At 52.6% G+C, this 17839-nt stretch overlaps 2 protein-coding genes across 3 annotated transcripts; one reads left to right on the top strand and one right to left on the bottom strand.

The window, feature by feature from the left end:
* Positions 1-6411: 6411 nt before the first annotated feature.
* On the top strand, positions 6412-7822 carry SWSAP1 (SWIM-type zinc finger 7 associated protein 1). Its single transcript, XM_017497727.2, has 2 exons — positions 6412-6690; positions 7192-7822. The coding sequence occupies exons 1-2, from the start codon at positions 6442-6444 to the stop codon at positions 7687-7689; spliced, it is 747 nt and encodes a 248-aa protein (XP_017353216.1). The 5' UTR covers positions 6412-6441; the 3' UTR covers positions 7690-7822.
* A 2139-nt stretch (positions 7823-9961) lies between these two features.
* EPOR (erythropoietin receptor) lies at positions 9962-16935 on the bottom strand. 2 transcript variants are annotated; one of them, XM_017497726.2, is made up of 8 exons: positions 16670-16935; positions 15654-15789; positions 14455-14633; positions 14216-14373; positions 13565-13718; positions 13394-13481; positions 10914-11001; positions 9962-10818 (listed from the first exon to the last, which is right to left on the bottom strand). In XM_017497726.2, exons 1-8 carry the CDS (start codon positions 16782-16784, stop codon positions 10207-10209), a joined length of 1530 nt encoding a protein of 509 aa, XP_017353215.1. In that variant the 5' UTR covers positions 16785-16935; the 3' UTR covers positions 9962-10206. The 2 variants fall into 2 exon arrangements, with proteins under 2 accessions (XP_017353215.1, XP_037583533.1); XM_037727605.1 differs by lacking the exon at positions 16670-16935 and adding an exon at positions 16017-16118.
* Positions 16936-17839: the final 904 nt, after the last annotated feature.

Below are 17839 nucleotides of genomic sequence, written 5' to 3'. Positions count from 1 at the left end.
GCAGGAGAATTGCTTGAACCCGGGAGGCAGAGATTGCAGTGAGCCAAGATCAGGCCACTGTACTGCCTGGGCAACAGAGTGAGACTCTGTCTCCAAAAAAAAAAAAAAAACAAAAAGAACCTCCAAGCTGAACACCTGACTGTGTGAATGAAAGCAGGGGTGCTGAGTATGAGATGACCCCAAGACCCATTCCCTCCTGAGAACTCAGCAGATACTGGGAATGTTCAAAGGGTCAAAGGGTCAGAGAGCCACAGGACCCCTCCCACAATCGTGGCTCTGAGGGGGCTTCAGACAGGGCATTTGGGACCCAGAGTCACCCAGGAAAAGGGAGTCTGTTTCCCTTCTCACTAATTAACCCATTCATTCATTCCACAAACACTGTGGAACCCCCACTGTGTGCCAGATGGTCTTAGTCTTTTCCAGCTGCCGTAACAAAATGCCATGGACAGGATGGCTTAGAAATTTCTTTCTTTTTTTTTTTTTTTTTGTTTAAAGATGGGGTTTCACCATAATGGCCAGGCTGGTCTTGACCTCCTGACCTCAGGTGATACACCCACCTCAGCCTCCCAAACTGCTAGGATTACAGGCGTGAGCCACCGTGTCCGGCCGAAACAACAGAAATTTCTTATTTATTTTTATTTTTTTTAATAGAGATGGGGTTTTGCCATGTTGCCCAGGCTGGTCTTGAACTCCTGGGCTCAAGCAATTCACCCACTTCAGCCTCCCAAAGTGTTGGGATTACACAGGCATGAGCCACCATGCCTGGCCTAACAGAAGTTTACTGCTCACAGTTCTGGAGGCTGGGAAGTACAAGATCAAGGCCCCAGCAGATTCCGTAGCCAGTGAGGGCCTGCTTTCTCATAGACTCACTCTAGTCTCACATGGCAGAAGCTGGAGGAGCTCTCTGGGGCCTCTTCTATAAGAACACTAATCCCATTCATGAGGACTCCACCCTTGACCTAATCACCTTTAAAAGGCCCCCACCTCCTATGACTGTGGGCTAGGATTTCAACATATGAATGGGAATGGGGCACAAAGGTTCAGACCAAAGCATAGGTGCTGTTTAGTTAGGCACAGGGTGGGGGCTGTGGAGGTGGGAGGTTACAGCAGCAAACAGAACAGTCAGAAACCTCTGCTGTCATGGATGTGAGCATTCTAATATTAAGACAATAAGCAAGGTCGCCACATCTGTAATCCCAATGCTTTGGGAGGCCAAGGCCGGAGGACTGCTTGAGCTTAGGAGTTGGAGAACAACCTGGGAAACATAGTGAGACCCCCATCTGTACAAATATATATATATGTAAATTAGCTGGGCATGGTGGCATGCACCTGTAGTCTCAGCTACTCAGGAGGCTGAGGTGGGAATCACGTGAGCACAGGAAGTCGAGACTATGGTGAGCCGTGATCATGCCACTGCACTGTAGTCTGGGAGACAGAGTGAGACCCTGTCTCTAAGTAAATAAATATAAAAATAAATGAACTATATACAGATTCACAATTCCAAATTTTTATAGAAGTCTGAAAACCAGTCTGGGTGAGGTGGCTCACGCCGGTAATCCCAACACTTTGGGAGGCCAAGGTGGGTGGATCACCTCAGGTCAGGAGTTCAAGACCAGCCTAGCCAACTTGGTGAAACCCCATCTCTACTGAAAATACAAAAATTAGCTAGGCGTGGTGACGCACATCTGTAATCCCAGGTACTCGGGAGGCTGAGGCAGGAGGATCGCTTGAACCCAGGAGCTGGAGGTTGCAGTGAGCTGAGATCACGCCACTGCACTCCAGCCTGGGTGACAGAGTGAGACTCCAACTCAAAATAAAGTCTGAAAACCAAAATATTTTCACGACTCATTTATGGCAAAACCGAAACTGAACTGACCTGAGATTATGTACAGTTTTTATTTATTTCATTTGATGTGAATATTCTTGTGTTTTGCTGAAGATACAGTGATTTGGGAATGTTACTCTTGGTCCCACTAGGGATATGAAACACATAGTATTTACACCATATTACTTTTGTAAAATCTGAAAAATTATGAATTTCAAACTCCAGGATCATAGATTTAGGTAAGGGATCACTGATATGTTAGATATTGATATGTGATAAGGAGAAAACTCAAGCTAAGGAAGGCAATGTGACAACTGAGGGATAGGGACATGGTTTGCAATTTTTTTTAAGAGATAGGGAGAGTCTCGCTCTGTTGCTCAGGCTGAGCAACGGTGGAGCGCAGCAGCACAATCATAGCTCACTGCAGCCTTAAACGTCTGTGATCCAACAGTCCAGCGATCCTCCCAAGCAGCTGGGACTACAGGCACACACCACCATGCCTGCTAGTTTTAAAAAAAAATGTTAGTAGAGACAGTATCTTGCTATGTTCCCCAGGCTGGTCTTGAACTTCTGGGCTCAAGCAATCCTCCCACTTTGGCCTCCCAAAATGCTGGGATTACAGGCGTGAGCCACCAAGCATGGGCTATGGTTTGCAATTTAAAGAAAGTGATCAAAGTTCTCTCTGAGATGACACTCGGAGCGGAGCGAGGGAAGCAGCCATGCAAATATGTGGTGGAGGTCAGGTGGGGAGTCTTCCAGGCAAAGGGGAGAGCAAGTTCGAAGGCCTTGAGGTTGGAACGTGCTTTCTGTGTTCAGGGAACAGCAAAGTGGCCTGGGTAGTATCTGGAAACAAGGTGAGTGAAGAGGAGACAGGAGAGGTCGGGGAGATGGTGGGGAGGTTGGGGAGATGGTGGAGCTGATCGTGGGCCACTGGGGGATGAGATAAGAGCATCAGAGAGCTAATGGCAGAGGAAAGACAGCACCATGGGGCCCCCTGATTGACCGACCAAGGCGCCTGTTTCCAGAGCTCATACACGTGAGACTCGTGGTCTCTCCTGACACAAAAGCTGCCTCCACTGCGAGCAGTGGAAGAAAGCAAAGCTTCAGCACAATGGACAGCGCCACCACCCGAACCAGCGGGCCCTGTCCGCGCAGCTGATGCGGAGGGCAGGCCAAGAATAGGAAAGGCGGGGGAAGAATCAGTCCCGCTCAGGAGGGTGGTGACAGCAGTCCTGGCCTTGCACCGACTCCCATGGTGATACAGACAATCTTGGGTAGACAGCACAGGCTGGCTTGTACTTGCTCATTCGAAAGACTTCTCGGCCGGGCGCGGTGGCTCACGCCTGTAATCCTAGCACTCTGGGAGGCCAAGCTGGGCGGATCACCTGAGGTCAGGGGTTCGAGACCAGCCTGGCTAATCTGGTAAAACCCCGTTCCTACTAAAAATACAAAAAATTAGCCGGACGTGATGGCACATGCCTATAATCCCAGCTACTCAGGAGACTGAGGCAGGAGAATCGCTTGAACCAGGTGGCAGAGGTTGCAGTGAGCTGAGCTCACAACATTGCACTCCAACATGGGCAACAAGAGCAAAACTCTGTCTCAAACAAAGAAAAGAAAGGCTTCTCGGCAGGGCGCTGTGGCTCACACCTGTAATCCCAACACTATGGGAGGTCAAGGTAGGAGGATTGCTTCAACCCAGGAGTTTAAGATCAGCCTGGGCAATGTAGCAAGAACCCCGTCTCTAAAATATAAAACGTTTAGGCTGGGCGTGGTGGCTCACACCTGTAATCCAAGCATTTAGGGAGGCCAAGGCAGGAGGATCACCTGAAGTCAGGAGTTCAAGACCAGCCTGTCAGCATGGTGAAGCCCCATCTCTATTAAAAATACAAAATAGGCCGGGCGCGGTGGCTCAAGCCTGTAATCCCAGCACTTCGGGAGGCCGAGGCGGGTGGATCACGAGGTCAAGAGATCGAGACCATCCTGGTCAACATGGTGAAACCCCGTCTCTACTAAAAATACAAAAAATTAGCTGGGCATGGTGGTGCGTGCCTGTAATCCCAGCTACTCAGGAGGCTGAGGCAGGAGAATTGCCTGAACCCAGGAGGCGGAGGTTGCGGTGAGCCGAGATCGCGCCATTGCACTCCAGCCTGGGTAACATGAGTGAAACTCCGTCTCAAAAAAAAAAAAAATACAAAATAAAATTAGCTGGGCATGATGGCATGTGCCTGTAATCCCAGCTACTCAGGAGGCTGAGACAGGAGAATCACTTGAACCTGGGAGGCAGAGGTTGCAGTGAGCCAAGACTGCGCTGCTGCACTCCAGCCTGGGCAGAACAGTGAGACTCTGTCTCAAAAAAACAAAACCACACAACAGCAACGGCAAAAACAGATAATCAGTTAAAGAGTGAAATGTGGACAAATTGGGGCAGGTGGACAGGGAAATCCTGAGTAGGTGATAATTTGACCAAAGACCTAAATAGAGTGGGGGGAAAAATAGAGCCAGAGGGATATCTGGAAGCTAACTGCTATGCACACCAGAACTTCAAGTGCGAAGGACTTGCAGTGAGGCAATGTTCAGCATGCTCCCATGTGTGTAACTGTGCCGGACTCTGTGATGTGGGTGTCACTACTGAGTATTTGTGCATTTGTTGTTGTTGTTGTTTGTTTTGTTTTTTTCTGAGATGGAGCCTCGCTCTGTTGCCAAGCTGGAGTGCAGTGGCACAATCTCGGCTCACTGCAACCTCCGCCTCCTGGGTTCAAGCGATTCTCCTGCCTCAGCCTCCCGAGTAGCCAGGATTACAGGCACCCACTTCCACATCTGGCTAATTTTTGTATTTTTAGTAGAGATGGGGTGTCACCATCTTGCCCAGGCTGGTCTTGAGCTCCTGTTGAGATAGGGTTTTGCTCTGTTACCCAGGCTGGAGTGCAGTGGCGCAATCATGGCTCATGGCAGCTTTGACTTCCTTGGGCTCAAGCAATCCTCCCACCTCAGTTTCCCGAGTAGCTGGGACTATAGGTGCATGACACCACACCTGGCTAATTTTTAAGTCTTTTGTAGAGATGGGGTCTCACTTCATTGCCCAGGCTGGTCTTGAACTCTTGGTCTCAAGCAATCCTCCTGCCTTGGCCTCTCAAAGCATTGGGATTACAGACATGAGCCACCATACCCGGCCTGTTTGTGCATTTGGAGTGTTGCAATGTGAGGTGATTCATGGGTTGTATATCTGGGGGCTGAGGTGGTGTGTTTGACAGCGCACTGCGTGCCTCACTGTGTATGTGTGTGTGTGTGTGTGTGTGTGTTAGTGGCAATGGCATAGTTGTGTGTGTGAGCAGGAGAAAGGGTGTGGGGGATGAATGTATGATAGTTTGTATGGGATGCTTTGTGTCAGGATAGGGCAAGGTTGGAGCATGTGAGTGATGGGGATTCTGAAAGTAGAATCTATTCAGAGATGCCATGGTGTGTGTGTGTGTGTGTGTGTGTGTGTGTGTGTGTGTAGAGGGGTGTGAGGGTGCCCAGCTGTGTGAGTGGGTGTGTTGGGGGATGTCGTGGAGCTGTTTTCTGGTCCCAGAGGGAGAGAGAAAGCCCAGGAAATCTCACTTTCTCCCTGCCCCTGGGTCTCCAGGCAACAGCACCACTTTGAAGTTACCAGGAGACAAGGTTGCCAGGGCAACACAGGCGTGAGTGGCAGCCCTGGGGCAAAGTCTGGGTGAGAAGATCCAGCCAGGGATCACGATCATTCACTTTGTTCCTCCCTTTCTCCTGTTTCTCATCAATCCCACCTCCCTTTCTTCATTGATTTAACGACAATGTATTTGAGAACCTACAAATGTGCTAGGTGCTATTCTGGTTACTGGAGAGACAGAAGTGAACAAGACCAACAATGTCCCTGCTGTATGTATCTCTCCCTCAGTCTTCCAGCTCCTGTCTTTTTGTCTCTCCTGCCCTCTTCTTTGGCCGGCGGTCCTGCCTTCCCCCCGTACCACAAGGAAGGCCCCACAAAACCCCTTAGCCAGGGAGGAAGTAAGTTGAGAGTCCTCATTTCACAGACTTTCAGGGATGGCTGCTGCTGTTTTGCACACGAGTGTCCCTGAGCCCGTGTCCCCAGACACACACTCCTGCCCATACTCAGCTGCACAGAAAGACGAGCACACAGCTCATTCCCCTCTCCAACTCAGCTGTCATTGGATGGCATCAGCAAAACCACACACAGATACCTGCCAATCACAATATTCCTCTGAGATATCCTAAGCCCTATTTTACAGGAGAGCAAACTGAGGCTAGGAGACTTTAATATGTCAATCATTACGGTCTACTCCTCCAACCCTCAACCCTTATATTTGTCTGATTAGCTGAAAATAATAGTGTTCGTGCTGCTTTCCCTAGCAGCCTCCCGCAGGGAAGGGTCATATTTCCCTCGAAAGCACCCATTCCTCAGCACTAGGTTCTAACCATTTGCCCATTCACCCGGGGCGGAGCTAGCCAAGGTCAATCAAGTTTTGATGGACAGACTCCTAGACCAATAGAGAAACGAAGTGAACTATAACCGACGCGGCCTCGGCTTGGGCGGGACTAAGGCTGGGAACACGCCATCAATTGGACAGAGTACGCGGCGAATGGCGGAGACGCTGAAGCGGGTGCTAAGCAGGGGCGGCGCGGCCTGGTCCAGGGAGGAGAACACGCCTGCCGCCGGCCCACCTTTGCTGCTGCTCGGCGCACCAGGATCTGGAAAAACAACGCTGCTATTTGCTGCGGCCCTAGAGGCGGCGGGGGAGGGCCAAGGCCCAGTCCTCTTCCTGACACGGAGACCTTTTCAAAGCCTACCTCGCGGGACCGGAACGGCTCTGGACCCAATGCGACTCCAAGTAACCGTGGGGGTGGGAGCAGAGGCGTTCTAGCCAATGGTAGAGTCGATCCGGGACGTTTAGTGACAGGTAGACAAGCCAATGGAGGGGACCGTGGAAAGGCGAGCCGGGGGCAGCCATGGTGGGGCGGAGTCAGGCGTGCGTAAGGGAGGTGGGACCATGGGGAGCTTTAGATTGAGGGGCGGAGCTAAGCCTGGGTTCATTCTGTACCAGAGTTGGTTACTGCTGGGATCAAGGATGGGCTCGGACCGAGTATGCTGGGAGGCGGTTTTCCATGGAAAAACTGCCCTAGAGATTTGGCCAAAACCAAACAAAATTGTCTTGCCCTCAGTTAATACTCGGCAGTGATGAATGCTGGAAAAAGGGACGAATGCAAGAATATTTAACCGCTCTGAACGGGTTCATCCTGGAGGCAAGGAAAAGCATGTGAGGAGACAGGGTTAGTCTTGCGGGGAGTCTGGCTTCCTGTGCTGAATCTGGCCCTTCTGTTTCTCCTTCTAGAAGATCCGCTTCCAGTACCCACCCTCAACCCGAGAGCTTTTCTGGCTTCTGTGCTCTGCCCATGAGGCCCCGGGGCCAGCCCCCTCCCTTCTGCTACTAGATGGACTAGAAGAGTACCTAGCAGAAGACCCGGAGCCCCAGAAAGCCGCCTACCTCACTGCCTTACTTCTAGACACAGCTGCCCACTTCAGCCACCGGCTTGGGCGGGACTGTGGGCTCATGGTGGCCCTCCAGACCCAGGAGGAGGCAGATAGTGGGGACATCCTGCACCTGTCACTGCTCCGGCGGTATTTTCCTGCTCAGTGCTGGTTGCAGCCAGATGCACCAGGTCCAGGAGAGCATGGCCTCCGAGCCTGCCTGGAGCCAGGGGGACTGGGCCCCAGAACAGAGTGGTGGGTGACTTTCCGATCAGATGGAGAAATGATGATTGCTCCGTGGCCCACCCAGACTGGTGACCCCAGCTCAGGCAAGGGTTCAAGCTCTGCAGGCCAGCTCTAAGCTTTGGTGGGTGACCACGTTTCTATGCTTCAGTTTCCCATGGCCATGTGCAGATCCAAAGACCTAAAGAATGTAAAATGCTTTTTCTCTTTTAAAAATATAGCACTATCTTTTACGTATTGCACCCAATCAATATATTGTTTAGTTTTGTTACTTTAAACTTTATAAAAAGAGTTTCAGGCTGGGTGCGGTGGCTCATGCCTGTAATCCCAGCATTTTAGGAGGCCGAGGCAGGAGAATCATTTGAACCCATGAGTTTGAGACAAACATGGTGAGGCCTCATCTCTATAAAAAATTTAAAAATCAGCCGGGTGCGGTGGCTCACACCTGTAATCCCAGCACTTTGGGAGGCGGAGGTAGGCAGATTACCTGAGGTCAAGAGCTCAAGACCAGCCTGGCCAACATGGCGAAACCCACCTCTACTAAAAATACAGCAAATTAGCTGGGTGTGTTGGTGCGCGCCTGTAGTCCCAGCTACTCGGGAGGCTGGGGCAGGAGAATTGCTTCAACCTGGGAGCCAGAGGTTGCAGTGAGCTGAGATCATGCCACTGCACTCCAGCCTGGGCGACAAAGTGAGACTCCGTCTAAAAATAAATCAGCCAGGTGCCTGTAATCACGCCTGTAATCCCAGCACTATGGGAGGCCATGGCAGGCGGATCACCTGAGGTCAGGAGTTTGAGACCAGCATGGCCAACATGATGAACCCCTGTCTCTACTAAAAATACAAAAATTAGCCATACATGGTGGCAGCTGCCTGTAATCCCAGCTACTCTGGAGGCTGAGACAAGAGAATTGCTTGAACCTGGGAAGTAGAGGTTGCAGTGAGCCGAGACTGAGCCACTGCATTCCAGCCTGGGTGACACAGACGAGATTCCGTCTAAAAAAAAATCAGCCAGGCTTAGTGGTACATGCCAGTAGTCCTAGCTACTTGAAAAGCTGTGGCAGAAGGATCGCCTAAGCCCAAGAAGTCGAGGATGCAGTGAACCATGCTTGAACCACTGGGCTTCAGCCTATGCAACAGAGAGAGACCCTGTCTCAGAAGAAAAAAAAAAATTAAACCAAAACTCCCATTGAGTTACTTGTTGACACCAAGTGTCATCAGAGTACATGGCCTGATTCAGAATTATTGTTATTATTATTAGTGGCAGAGACTAGCTAGAGGCCCCTTAAACAGCTTTGCTCTTCCTGGGTGTAAAACTAAACTACATTTCCCAGCCTTTCATGTGATTGTGGTCGTGTGACTGTTTCCAGCCAATGAGGTGGGAGAAGAGGAAGACCATTTTCAGGCCAGATCCCTTAAATGGCCCATGGAGGGTAATTGCTGCCCTTTCTCTTCCCTTGCTGACTGTCAGGATGTAGAATAGGGTATCCATCTAAATACCCTAAGAGAAGGTAGAGCCACAGACCAGAAGAGTCTGAACCTCTGACCCATCCCATGGATGGCTGCCAATTTGAGCTGAGTTAGGAGAGAGAAATCACTTAATGTGGTAAGCCACTAAGATTTAGGAGCTGTTTAACATACTGTTTTATTAACTTTATGATTAGTATTCAGTTTGCAGATCCAGAACTTCAGAATAAGCTCAAGAACTTTAACTTCTACCCCTATGGCCTATGCCCAGGGGAAATGGGGTGTACAGGGTATTTGTAGAAATCATGGTAGAAAAACTTACATACATATGTATAGATAGATAGATAGATAGATTTTTTTTTTTAAAAAAAACTATACATATTTAAAAATACTGCAGCTGGGCACAGTGGCTTATACCTGTAATCCCAGCACTTTGGTAGGCCGAGGCGGGTTGATCCCAAGGTAAGGAGTTCAAGACCAGCCTGGCCAAGATGGCGAAACCTCATCTCTATTAAAAATAAAAAAATTAAGCCGGGCGCGGTGGCTCAAGCCTGTAATCCCAGCACTTTGGGAGGCCGAGGCGGGTGGATCACGAGGTCAAGAGATCGAGACCATCCTGGTCAACATGGTGAAACCCCGTCTCTACTACTAAAAATACAAAAAATCAGCTGGGCATGGTGGCGCGTGCCTGTAATCCCAGCTACTCAGGAGGCTGAGTCAGGAGAATTGCCTGAACCCAGGAGGCGGAGGTTGCGGTGAGCCGAGATCGCGCCATTGCACTCCAGCCTGGGTAACAAGAGCAAAACTCCGTCTCAAAAAAAATAAAAAATAAAAAAAAAATTAGTCGGGCATGGTAGCAGGCACCTGTAATCCCAGCTCGAGAGGCTGACACAGGAGAATCACTTGACCCGGGAGTCAGAGGTAGTAGTGAGCTGAGATTTCGCCACTGCACTCCAGCCTGGGAGACAGAGTAAGACTCTGTATCAAAAAAATAAAATACAATGAAAATACTGCAAGGTTGTGATTTCCTGAGCAGGATGGGTTGGGCAGACAAAATCAGCAATGCCCCTACTCTTAAGAGAGGCCTTGCTATCCCTGTTCAGTAAGTCTTGAGTCTGCACTGGCTCTCTGGATCATAGTGGATCCCCGATCATCTGCAGGCTGGTGTCCTAAGAGCAAGTCACATAGCTGGGGGGCAGAGGCTCAGAGGCTGGGATGAGGCTGTTCTCATAAGGGTTGGAGGAGGGGCCCTCGGATGAGCCCCCTTGAGCTCCCTGGGAGTCCCCTGAGCTGTAGTCAGTTGAGATGCCAGAATCAGATACCACAAGGTAGAGGTACTTTAGGTGGGGTGGGGTAGGGGGCAGCTCAAGGCACAGTTCCCATGGACGCAAGAGCTGGGAGCTGGGGTCCAGGATGGTGTACTCAAAGCTGGCAGCAGAAGCTCCCTCTGGGCTGGGCTTCAAGGCTAAAGCAGATGTGCAGGAGGATGCTTCTGAGTTTTCATCCATGGCCACTATATCCATACTGCTATCAGGCCGTGGGAGGTCCTCACTGGGAGGACTCTGGGGCAGCAACCACTTGTCCAGCACCAGATAGGTATCCTGGGCATGCTCACTGCCCACCGGCTCCAGCTGTGGACCCTCATCATCTGTCCCTGGCTCCACTGGCTGCATGGTCCCCCAGCAGCGCTCAGAGAGGACTTCCAGGGAGACAGGTGGGTCCTCTGTGAAGGGGGTGCAGGGGCTCCACCACAGACAGCCATCATTCTGGTACAGCCACAGCTGAAGAAATAGCACCAGCCTGCTCAGAGAGGCCTGCAGTTTGGCTGCAAGAAGCAGGGAAGCCCAGGCACTGAGGGGACAGCCAGGCCACCTACCTGGAAATTACCCTTGTGGGTGGTAAAGAGGCCTTCAAACTCGCTCTCTGGGCTTGGGATGCCAGGCCAGATCTTCTGCTTCAAAGCCCTGTTGAAGCCAAAGAAATAGTTACATGATATGACTCACTGATTACTCACCAATACCCCCTCCACTCCCAATCATAGGGGCACAGATACTCCCGGTCTTTGTGATCACAATGGAGGCAGATAGTGTATCAGGGCCAGGGGACATCGGTTTTGACTAAATCATCAAGACCCTACAAAAGGGTAACTGGAACAGGGTATTGAAGGGCACATAGGAATTCGATATACATCATTCTCCCTTTAATCCTGGCCATGGCCAGCTGTGATGGCTTACACCTGTAATCCCAGCACTTTGGGAAGTTGAGGCCGAAGGATCACTTAAATCCAGGAGTTCAAGACCAGCCTGGGAAACATAGTGAGACCCGATCTCTAAAATAAATAAATAAACTAAAACCCTGGCCCAGACTTTTCCAGGAGGTCCACAATGTCACTTTATGGATAAATATTATGTTACCTTCTGGGAAAATAAGAGAAGGCATTCAGAATAAAATCCAAGGCGGGCACGGTGGCTCACACCTGTAATCCTAGCACTTTGGGAGGCCGATGTGGGCGCATCACCAGAGGTCAGGAGTTCAAGACCAGCCTGGCCAACATGGTGAAACCCCCATCTCTACTAACACTACAAAATTAGCCAAGCATGCATGGCTGTAATCCCAGCCACTCAGGTGGTTGAGGCAGGAGAATCACTTGAACCTGGGAGGTAGAGGTTGCAGTGAACTGAGACTGAGACATTACACTCCAGCCTGGGCAACAAGAGCAAAACTGTTTCAAAAAAAAAAAGAAAAAAAAGGGCTAGGCTTGGTGGCTCACGCCTGTAATCCCAGCACTTTGGGAGGCCAAGGTGGGTGGATCATGAGGTCAGGAGATTCAGACCATCCTGGCCAACATGGTGAAACCCCATCTCTACTAAAAATACAAAAAAATTAGCTGGGCATGGTGGCATATGCCTGTAGTCCCAGCTACTCAGGAGGTTGAGGCAGGAGAATTGCTTGAACCCGGGAGGTGGAGATTGTAGTGAGCCAAGATGGCACCACTGCACTACAACCTGAGTGACAGTGCAAGACTTTGTCCAAAAAAAAAAAAATCCAAACTCCTCCCTACATCCCTGCAGAAGGCCTTGTATGATATGACCCCTGTCACCTCCCTCATCTCAACATCTGCTGCACCCCCTTACATACTGCTCTAGCCACATGGCAATTCTCGAAGCTGGCTCAATGTCCAATCTCATTCCCACCTCAGGGCCTTTGCACTTGCTGTTTTTCCTCCACACTTTTCAAGCGGCTGCTTCCTTCCAACCTTCAGGCTTCTGCTCTGATGTTACCTCCTCCTGGAGGCCTTCCCTGACCATCCTGTCATGGACCCACACCCTGTTTGTTTCTGTGATATCACTCATTACAATTTGCAATCAAATATTTTGGGTCCCTTGTTTGTTTGTTGACTGTGATCCACAAAGTCAGGGGCTTGTGGTCAGGGTCTGGCTTGTTCTCCATTCTCTCTCCAGTGCCTGGCACATGTTTGGCACTCAGTATGTATTTTCCAACCAAGTAAATAACCAGTTCCATGAAAGACAAATAGAAGATTGCTTAGCGAGGCTGAGAGAGGTGGCTTATCCCTGTAGTCTCAGCACTTTGGGAGGCCGATGTGGGCAGATCACCTGAGGTCAGGAGTTCAAGACCAGTCTGGCCAACATGGTGAAACCCCATCTCTATCAAGAATACAAAAATAAGCTGAGCATGGTGGCAGGCGCCTGTAATCCCAGCTACTCAGGAGGCTGAGACAGGATAATCGCTTGAACCCAGGAGGCAGAGGTTACAATGAGCCCAGATCATGCCATTGCACTCCGGCCTGGGCAACAAGAGCAAAACTTCATCTCAAAAAAAAAAAAAAATAAAAAATAAAAGAAGATTGCTTAGCAGACAAGGCAAGAAGGGCATTCCAGCCAGAGGGAGCAGCATGGGCAAAAGCTTGGGGGTGTGAAACCACCTTATGTGCTTGGAATTACAAATACCTCAGAATGGCTGGTCTGATTGTAGTGGCTGAGGAGCTTGACCACAGGGGTGGGGAGGCGTTCAGGGGCTTACATTCTTCCACTAAATCCATCTAGTTGATTTTACAAAGGTGACGACAATGGGGGTAGGAACTAGCAAAGGTATCCAAGAAATGGCAGCTCCTGATGTAGAAGGAAAACGAGGTGAAAGTCCCCAAGAGCAGAAAATGTTAACGAAGAGTCTGGGTCTAGTCTGGCATGCATCCCAGCCCTGCCCCTGACGTGTCTCCTCACGTCACTGCCTGACCTTGGGCAAGTGCGTTTCTCTCTCTGGGCCTAGGTTTCCATAGTGAAAGAAGATTGCTGGGTGGGGAGGAGTCTGGGCCAGGTGCCCGCATGGGGAGCTCACCGGCGGTGGGAGAGCAGGGCGAGCACTGTCAGCAGCACCAGGATGAGCACGAGGATGACGGAGAGCGTCAGGATGAGGGGGTCCAGGTCTGAGAGGCAGGGAGGAGGTCAGAGCGGAGGGCTTGCCCCGTGGTTCGCCTGCCTCCTCCTACACCCCGGTCTGGAGCCTCACCAGTAGGCGTCAGCAGCGACACAGGCTCGGACCAGGCGCTCCAGAAGCCGCCGAAGCTCGGCTCAGCCATACGCGCGCGGACAGCAAATGTGTAGCGCGTCAGGCGCCGCAGATTGCTCAGCACGCACTCCGTGCGGCCCTCCAAAATCTCCACCTGGGGACGGGGCCAGGTAGAGCGGGGCGGGGCAGACAGAAAAGACCACATGGGGGCGGGCCCTGGTGGAACCGAGCCAATCAGCGAAAGACAAAACGGGGCCAAGAATTGCAATGCGGCCAGTAAGAGTACGGGGAGGAGCCCAAGAAAGCTCAGGGACAGAGAGGTCTCTGATACCAAGGGCAGGACTCGGGCTGTTCAATAACTGGGCTAGCGTGCGTAGAGAAAGCTGGGAGCTACTAAGGGGTCTAAGGTTACCGGCAGGAGGGCGAGAGGGGTTGGGGTTCAGCAGGATCGCGAGGATATTAGGAAACGGGGAGTTTCTGTGGACCTGGAACGGTCTTCAGCGCCAGGGTAATGGGATGTGGGATGTCAGGGACCGGCCCGGGAGGGGACACCTTGGAGACTGGGCACGATCCGGAGAGGAGGAGAGGAGTGGCGGGGCCAGGCTGTAGTCAGAGGCGCTTTGGGGGCTGGGCCGTAGGGGTGGGCCTCACCCTCTGCGCGCTCCCTGCGCCACTGCCAGCCGAGACGTCCACCTCGTAGCGAATGTGGTACGGCATGGGTGCCCCAGGCGGCGGGAGCCAGCGCAACACCACGTGGCCGCCCTCATCAGCCAGCCGCGCTGCCAGCTCCACGGGGGCATCCAGGAGCACTGCAGGCATGGGGGTTGGTCAGGTGGGTGAGGATTCAGATCCCTCTTCTCCGACCACTTCTCCATTCCCAGAGCACTTACCTACTTCATTGACGTGGATGATACGGTGATATCGCAGAGCGCCGGAGGAGGCTACTGTGACGCGCAATTCTAGAGGCACGAAGCTCGACGTGTCGGCTCTAGGCAGCAAACACCAGAAGCGCACCGTGCCTCGTGCAGTGGGAGCCTGGTGCAGGCGACACCACTTCCATGGCTCATTGCTGTACGCCCAGGGACCCGGGAGAGAAGGGAACAAGTTGAAAGGGGGGACCGGGAAGTTTGTGTTGCCTGGCCTGTGGGAGGCCGTGTGTCTGTGTGTGAGACAAGGTCTTGATTTGTTGCCCAGGCTGGAGTGCAGTGGCGCGATTACTGCTCACTGCAACCTCAAATTCTGGGGCTCAAGGGATCCTTCCACCTCAGCCTCCCAAGTAGTTGGGACCATAAGCATACACCACCTCACCCGGCTAATTCATTTTTTTGGTGCTGTGACTCAGATTTTTTTTTTTTTTTTTTTTTTGAGACGGAGTTTCACTCTTGTTGCCCAGGCCGGAGTGCAATGGTGTGATCTCGGCTCACTGCAACCTCCGCCTCCCGGGTTCAAGTGAGTCTTCTGCCTCACTCTCCCGAATAGCTGGGATTACAGGCATGCGCCGCCACACCCGGCTTATTTTGTATTTTTAGTAGAGACAAGGTCTGTCCATGTTGGTGAGGCTGGTCTCGAATTCCAGACCTCAGGTGATCTGCCCGCCTAGGCCTCCCAAAATGCAGGGATAGCAAGCGTGAGCCACCGCGCCCAGCCTTATTTTTATTTTATTTTTTTAAGATATGGGGATCTCGCTATGTTGCCCAGGCTAGTCTTGAACTCCTGGGCTCAAGCAATCCTCCCATGTCGATCTCCCAAAGAGCTGGGATTACAGGCATGAGCTACTGCTGGCCTCCTTTTGGATAGTACCTCGAGGAGGTGTCCCAGCCCCGAAAAAGCAACCCCTTAGCCTCGATTTGGAGGCGTTGTTATCCCAGCCTGATGTTTGGGGTCGCGTTCCAGCGGTGATCGCGGGAGTGTTCGCGTCCCAGCCCATAGGGGGCGTGCCACCCCTGGACCCACAGGGCTCCCTCCAGTAACCCGACTGGAGGCGCCTTCGGGCCTCAAACAGCAGGCGACCTTCGAGGCTAGGACTTCCAGGGAGCTCTGCCCCACCCGCTCCCTCCGCCCGTGGAGGCGCCCTGGGGATCAGACTCACTCGAGCTGGTAGGAGAAGCTGTAGTTGTCCGGGCCCATCCCGGCGCTCGCCGCTTCCTCCCAGAAACACACTAAGTCCTCCAACCGCTCGGTGAAGCACAGAAACTCTTCGGACCCGCGAGCCGCCAGCAAGGCCGCTGGGGAGGGGAAGCAAAGGGAAGGCATGGGGGTCTGAGCTCTGTCCTCGGGCGACAGCCCCCTCCTCTGCCCTCCAGCTGCCTGGGCGGACCTGATAAGAAAAAAGCCCTGCCCCGCCATCTCCCTAAGCGGGCCCCTGGAAGGGTCTGTAGAGGTGATGCCCGCCCTAATTCCCAGGCGCGCGTCGCTCGCCTTACTGTCCCCCGCTAACACCACTCGCGCACACCTGCCCATCCAGCGGCCAGCTGAGCTGCGCGCGGCGTTCAAGACCTCGAGCTCGGCGCTGCCAGCCCCGCCCCAGCCCAGGACGTGCGCGCGCCGGTGGGTGTGTGCGGAGAGGCGGGCCCCCTATCGGCCCCAGCAGGCTCCCCGCCGACCGATAGCGCCAACCGTGTCCCCCGCCTCCCTCCCTCCACTGGGCCGGGCAAGTGATCTGGCGCCCTCACGCAAACCGTGTTTACAGTAACCTGCGGCTCGGCCCCTCTAACTCAGACCCCGGCTTTGTCCTTCCTCCCCTACGGAGGGTCGACTTTGTTCCCAAACCCCCAGGGACCTTAGCACCAAGTCTACCCCTTAAGATGTGGCATGTCCCAGACTCCCTGAAAAGGTAAAACGGGAACCTTAAGCCCACTCTCTCTCTCCCCCAGGAAGCGATCAGGAGTTTTGGATGCTGGCATGCCTCACCCCCGCTCCCATTCATCCAGGACCCAGTCTAAGGGTCCAGCTGCCCGCTTGGCCCCCAGGACCCGGTCTGGAAGTCCAGGAACAGTCCTTGGCCCCCAGGACCTAGGGTGAGAGTTCAGACCCCAGCATGGTCCTGCAGGCTCCAGTGGTTGGTGGCGGGGTGCGGGGGGGCTCCACACACAGCTCCATCCTTACCTTTGTTCTCGAACTTGGAGTCCGGGAGGTTGGGCAGGGACGCACAGGCGGCCCCAGCAAGCAGGAGACAAAGGGAGCCGACCTGGGGCCACAGGGATGCCACGAGGTGGCCCATGATACCCCACCGCGAGAGCCCAGGACTCCTGACTCTCCGTCTCCTGCCCTTGGCACAGTCCACAGCTGGGTCAGCAGCTGCCTCCACCGGACGCAGCTGACCAGGCCCTTCCCCACCAGGCGCCTCTAAGAGGCAGATCCCCCGAGGGGGCGGGGCCAGCAGTCAGCTTCGGCAGAGATAAGTGCCTGGCGGGAGGGGGCAGGGGCCCTCCCCGGATCTGAGGCCGCTTGGGGGCCGGGGAGGGAGATGGGCTGGAACGGCTCGCGTTCTGGCGTCAGACACACTTTTTTTTGCTATGTGGCCCTGGACAGGTGACTTACCTTATCTGAGCTTCAGACTTCTCATCTGTAAAATCTAGCCTGGCACATAGCGAACATTCCAAAAAAATGTAAGCTACTGATTTTATCGCGGAAATCAGCATCTTTTCCCAGCCTGGAAATAAACATTTTTATTTTCTTTCTCTCTCTTTGAGTCAGGGTGTTGTCCTGTCACCCAGGCTGGAGTGCAGGGGCACAATCATAGCTCATTGCAGCCTCTGTACTGAATCAGTCTTCCCACAGCACCCGGCTAATTTTTAAAATTCTTTGTAGAGGCAGGATCCCACTATGTTGTCCAGGCTGGTCTCGAACTCCTGCCCCTAAGCTATCCTCCAGCCTCAAGTATCACCAATGTGCTGGGATTACCAGGACGAGCCACTGAAGCCGACCAATAATAATCCTTATAACGATCAGCAGTTGAGTGTTTGCACAGTGCTAGACCGTGCTGCTGGAGTGTATGTGTAATATTTCATTTATGAATTTTTGGAAAATAAATTCACTGTGTACATTTTTATTCTCTTGAGCTGGGCCCGGTGGCTCACACCAGTAATCCCGGAACTTTGGGAGGCTGAGGCAAGTGGATCACTTGAGGTCAGGAGTTCAAGACCAGCCTGGCCAACATAGTGAAATCCCATCTCTACTAAAAATACAAAAATTAATCCAGTATGGTGGCACACGCCTGTAATCCAGTGGGAGGCTGAGGCAGAGGAATTGCCTGAATCTGGGAGGTGGAGGTTG

This window comes from Cebus imitator, unplaced genomic scaffold, assembly GCF_001604975.1.
Source record: "Cebus imitator isolate Cc_AM_T3 unplaced genomic scaffold, Cebus_imitator-1.0 Scaffold234, whole genome shotgun sequence".
Taxonomy (NCBI): Eukaryota; Metazoa; Chordata; class Mammalia; order Primates; family Cebidae; genus Cebus; species Cebus imitator.
The sequence above is the reverse complement of the archived record's forward strand: the minus strand, read 5'-3'. Positions and strand labels throughout refer to the sequence as shown.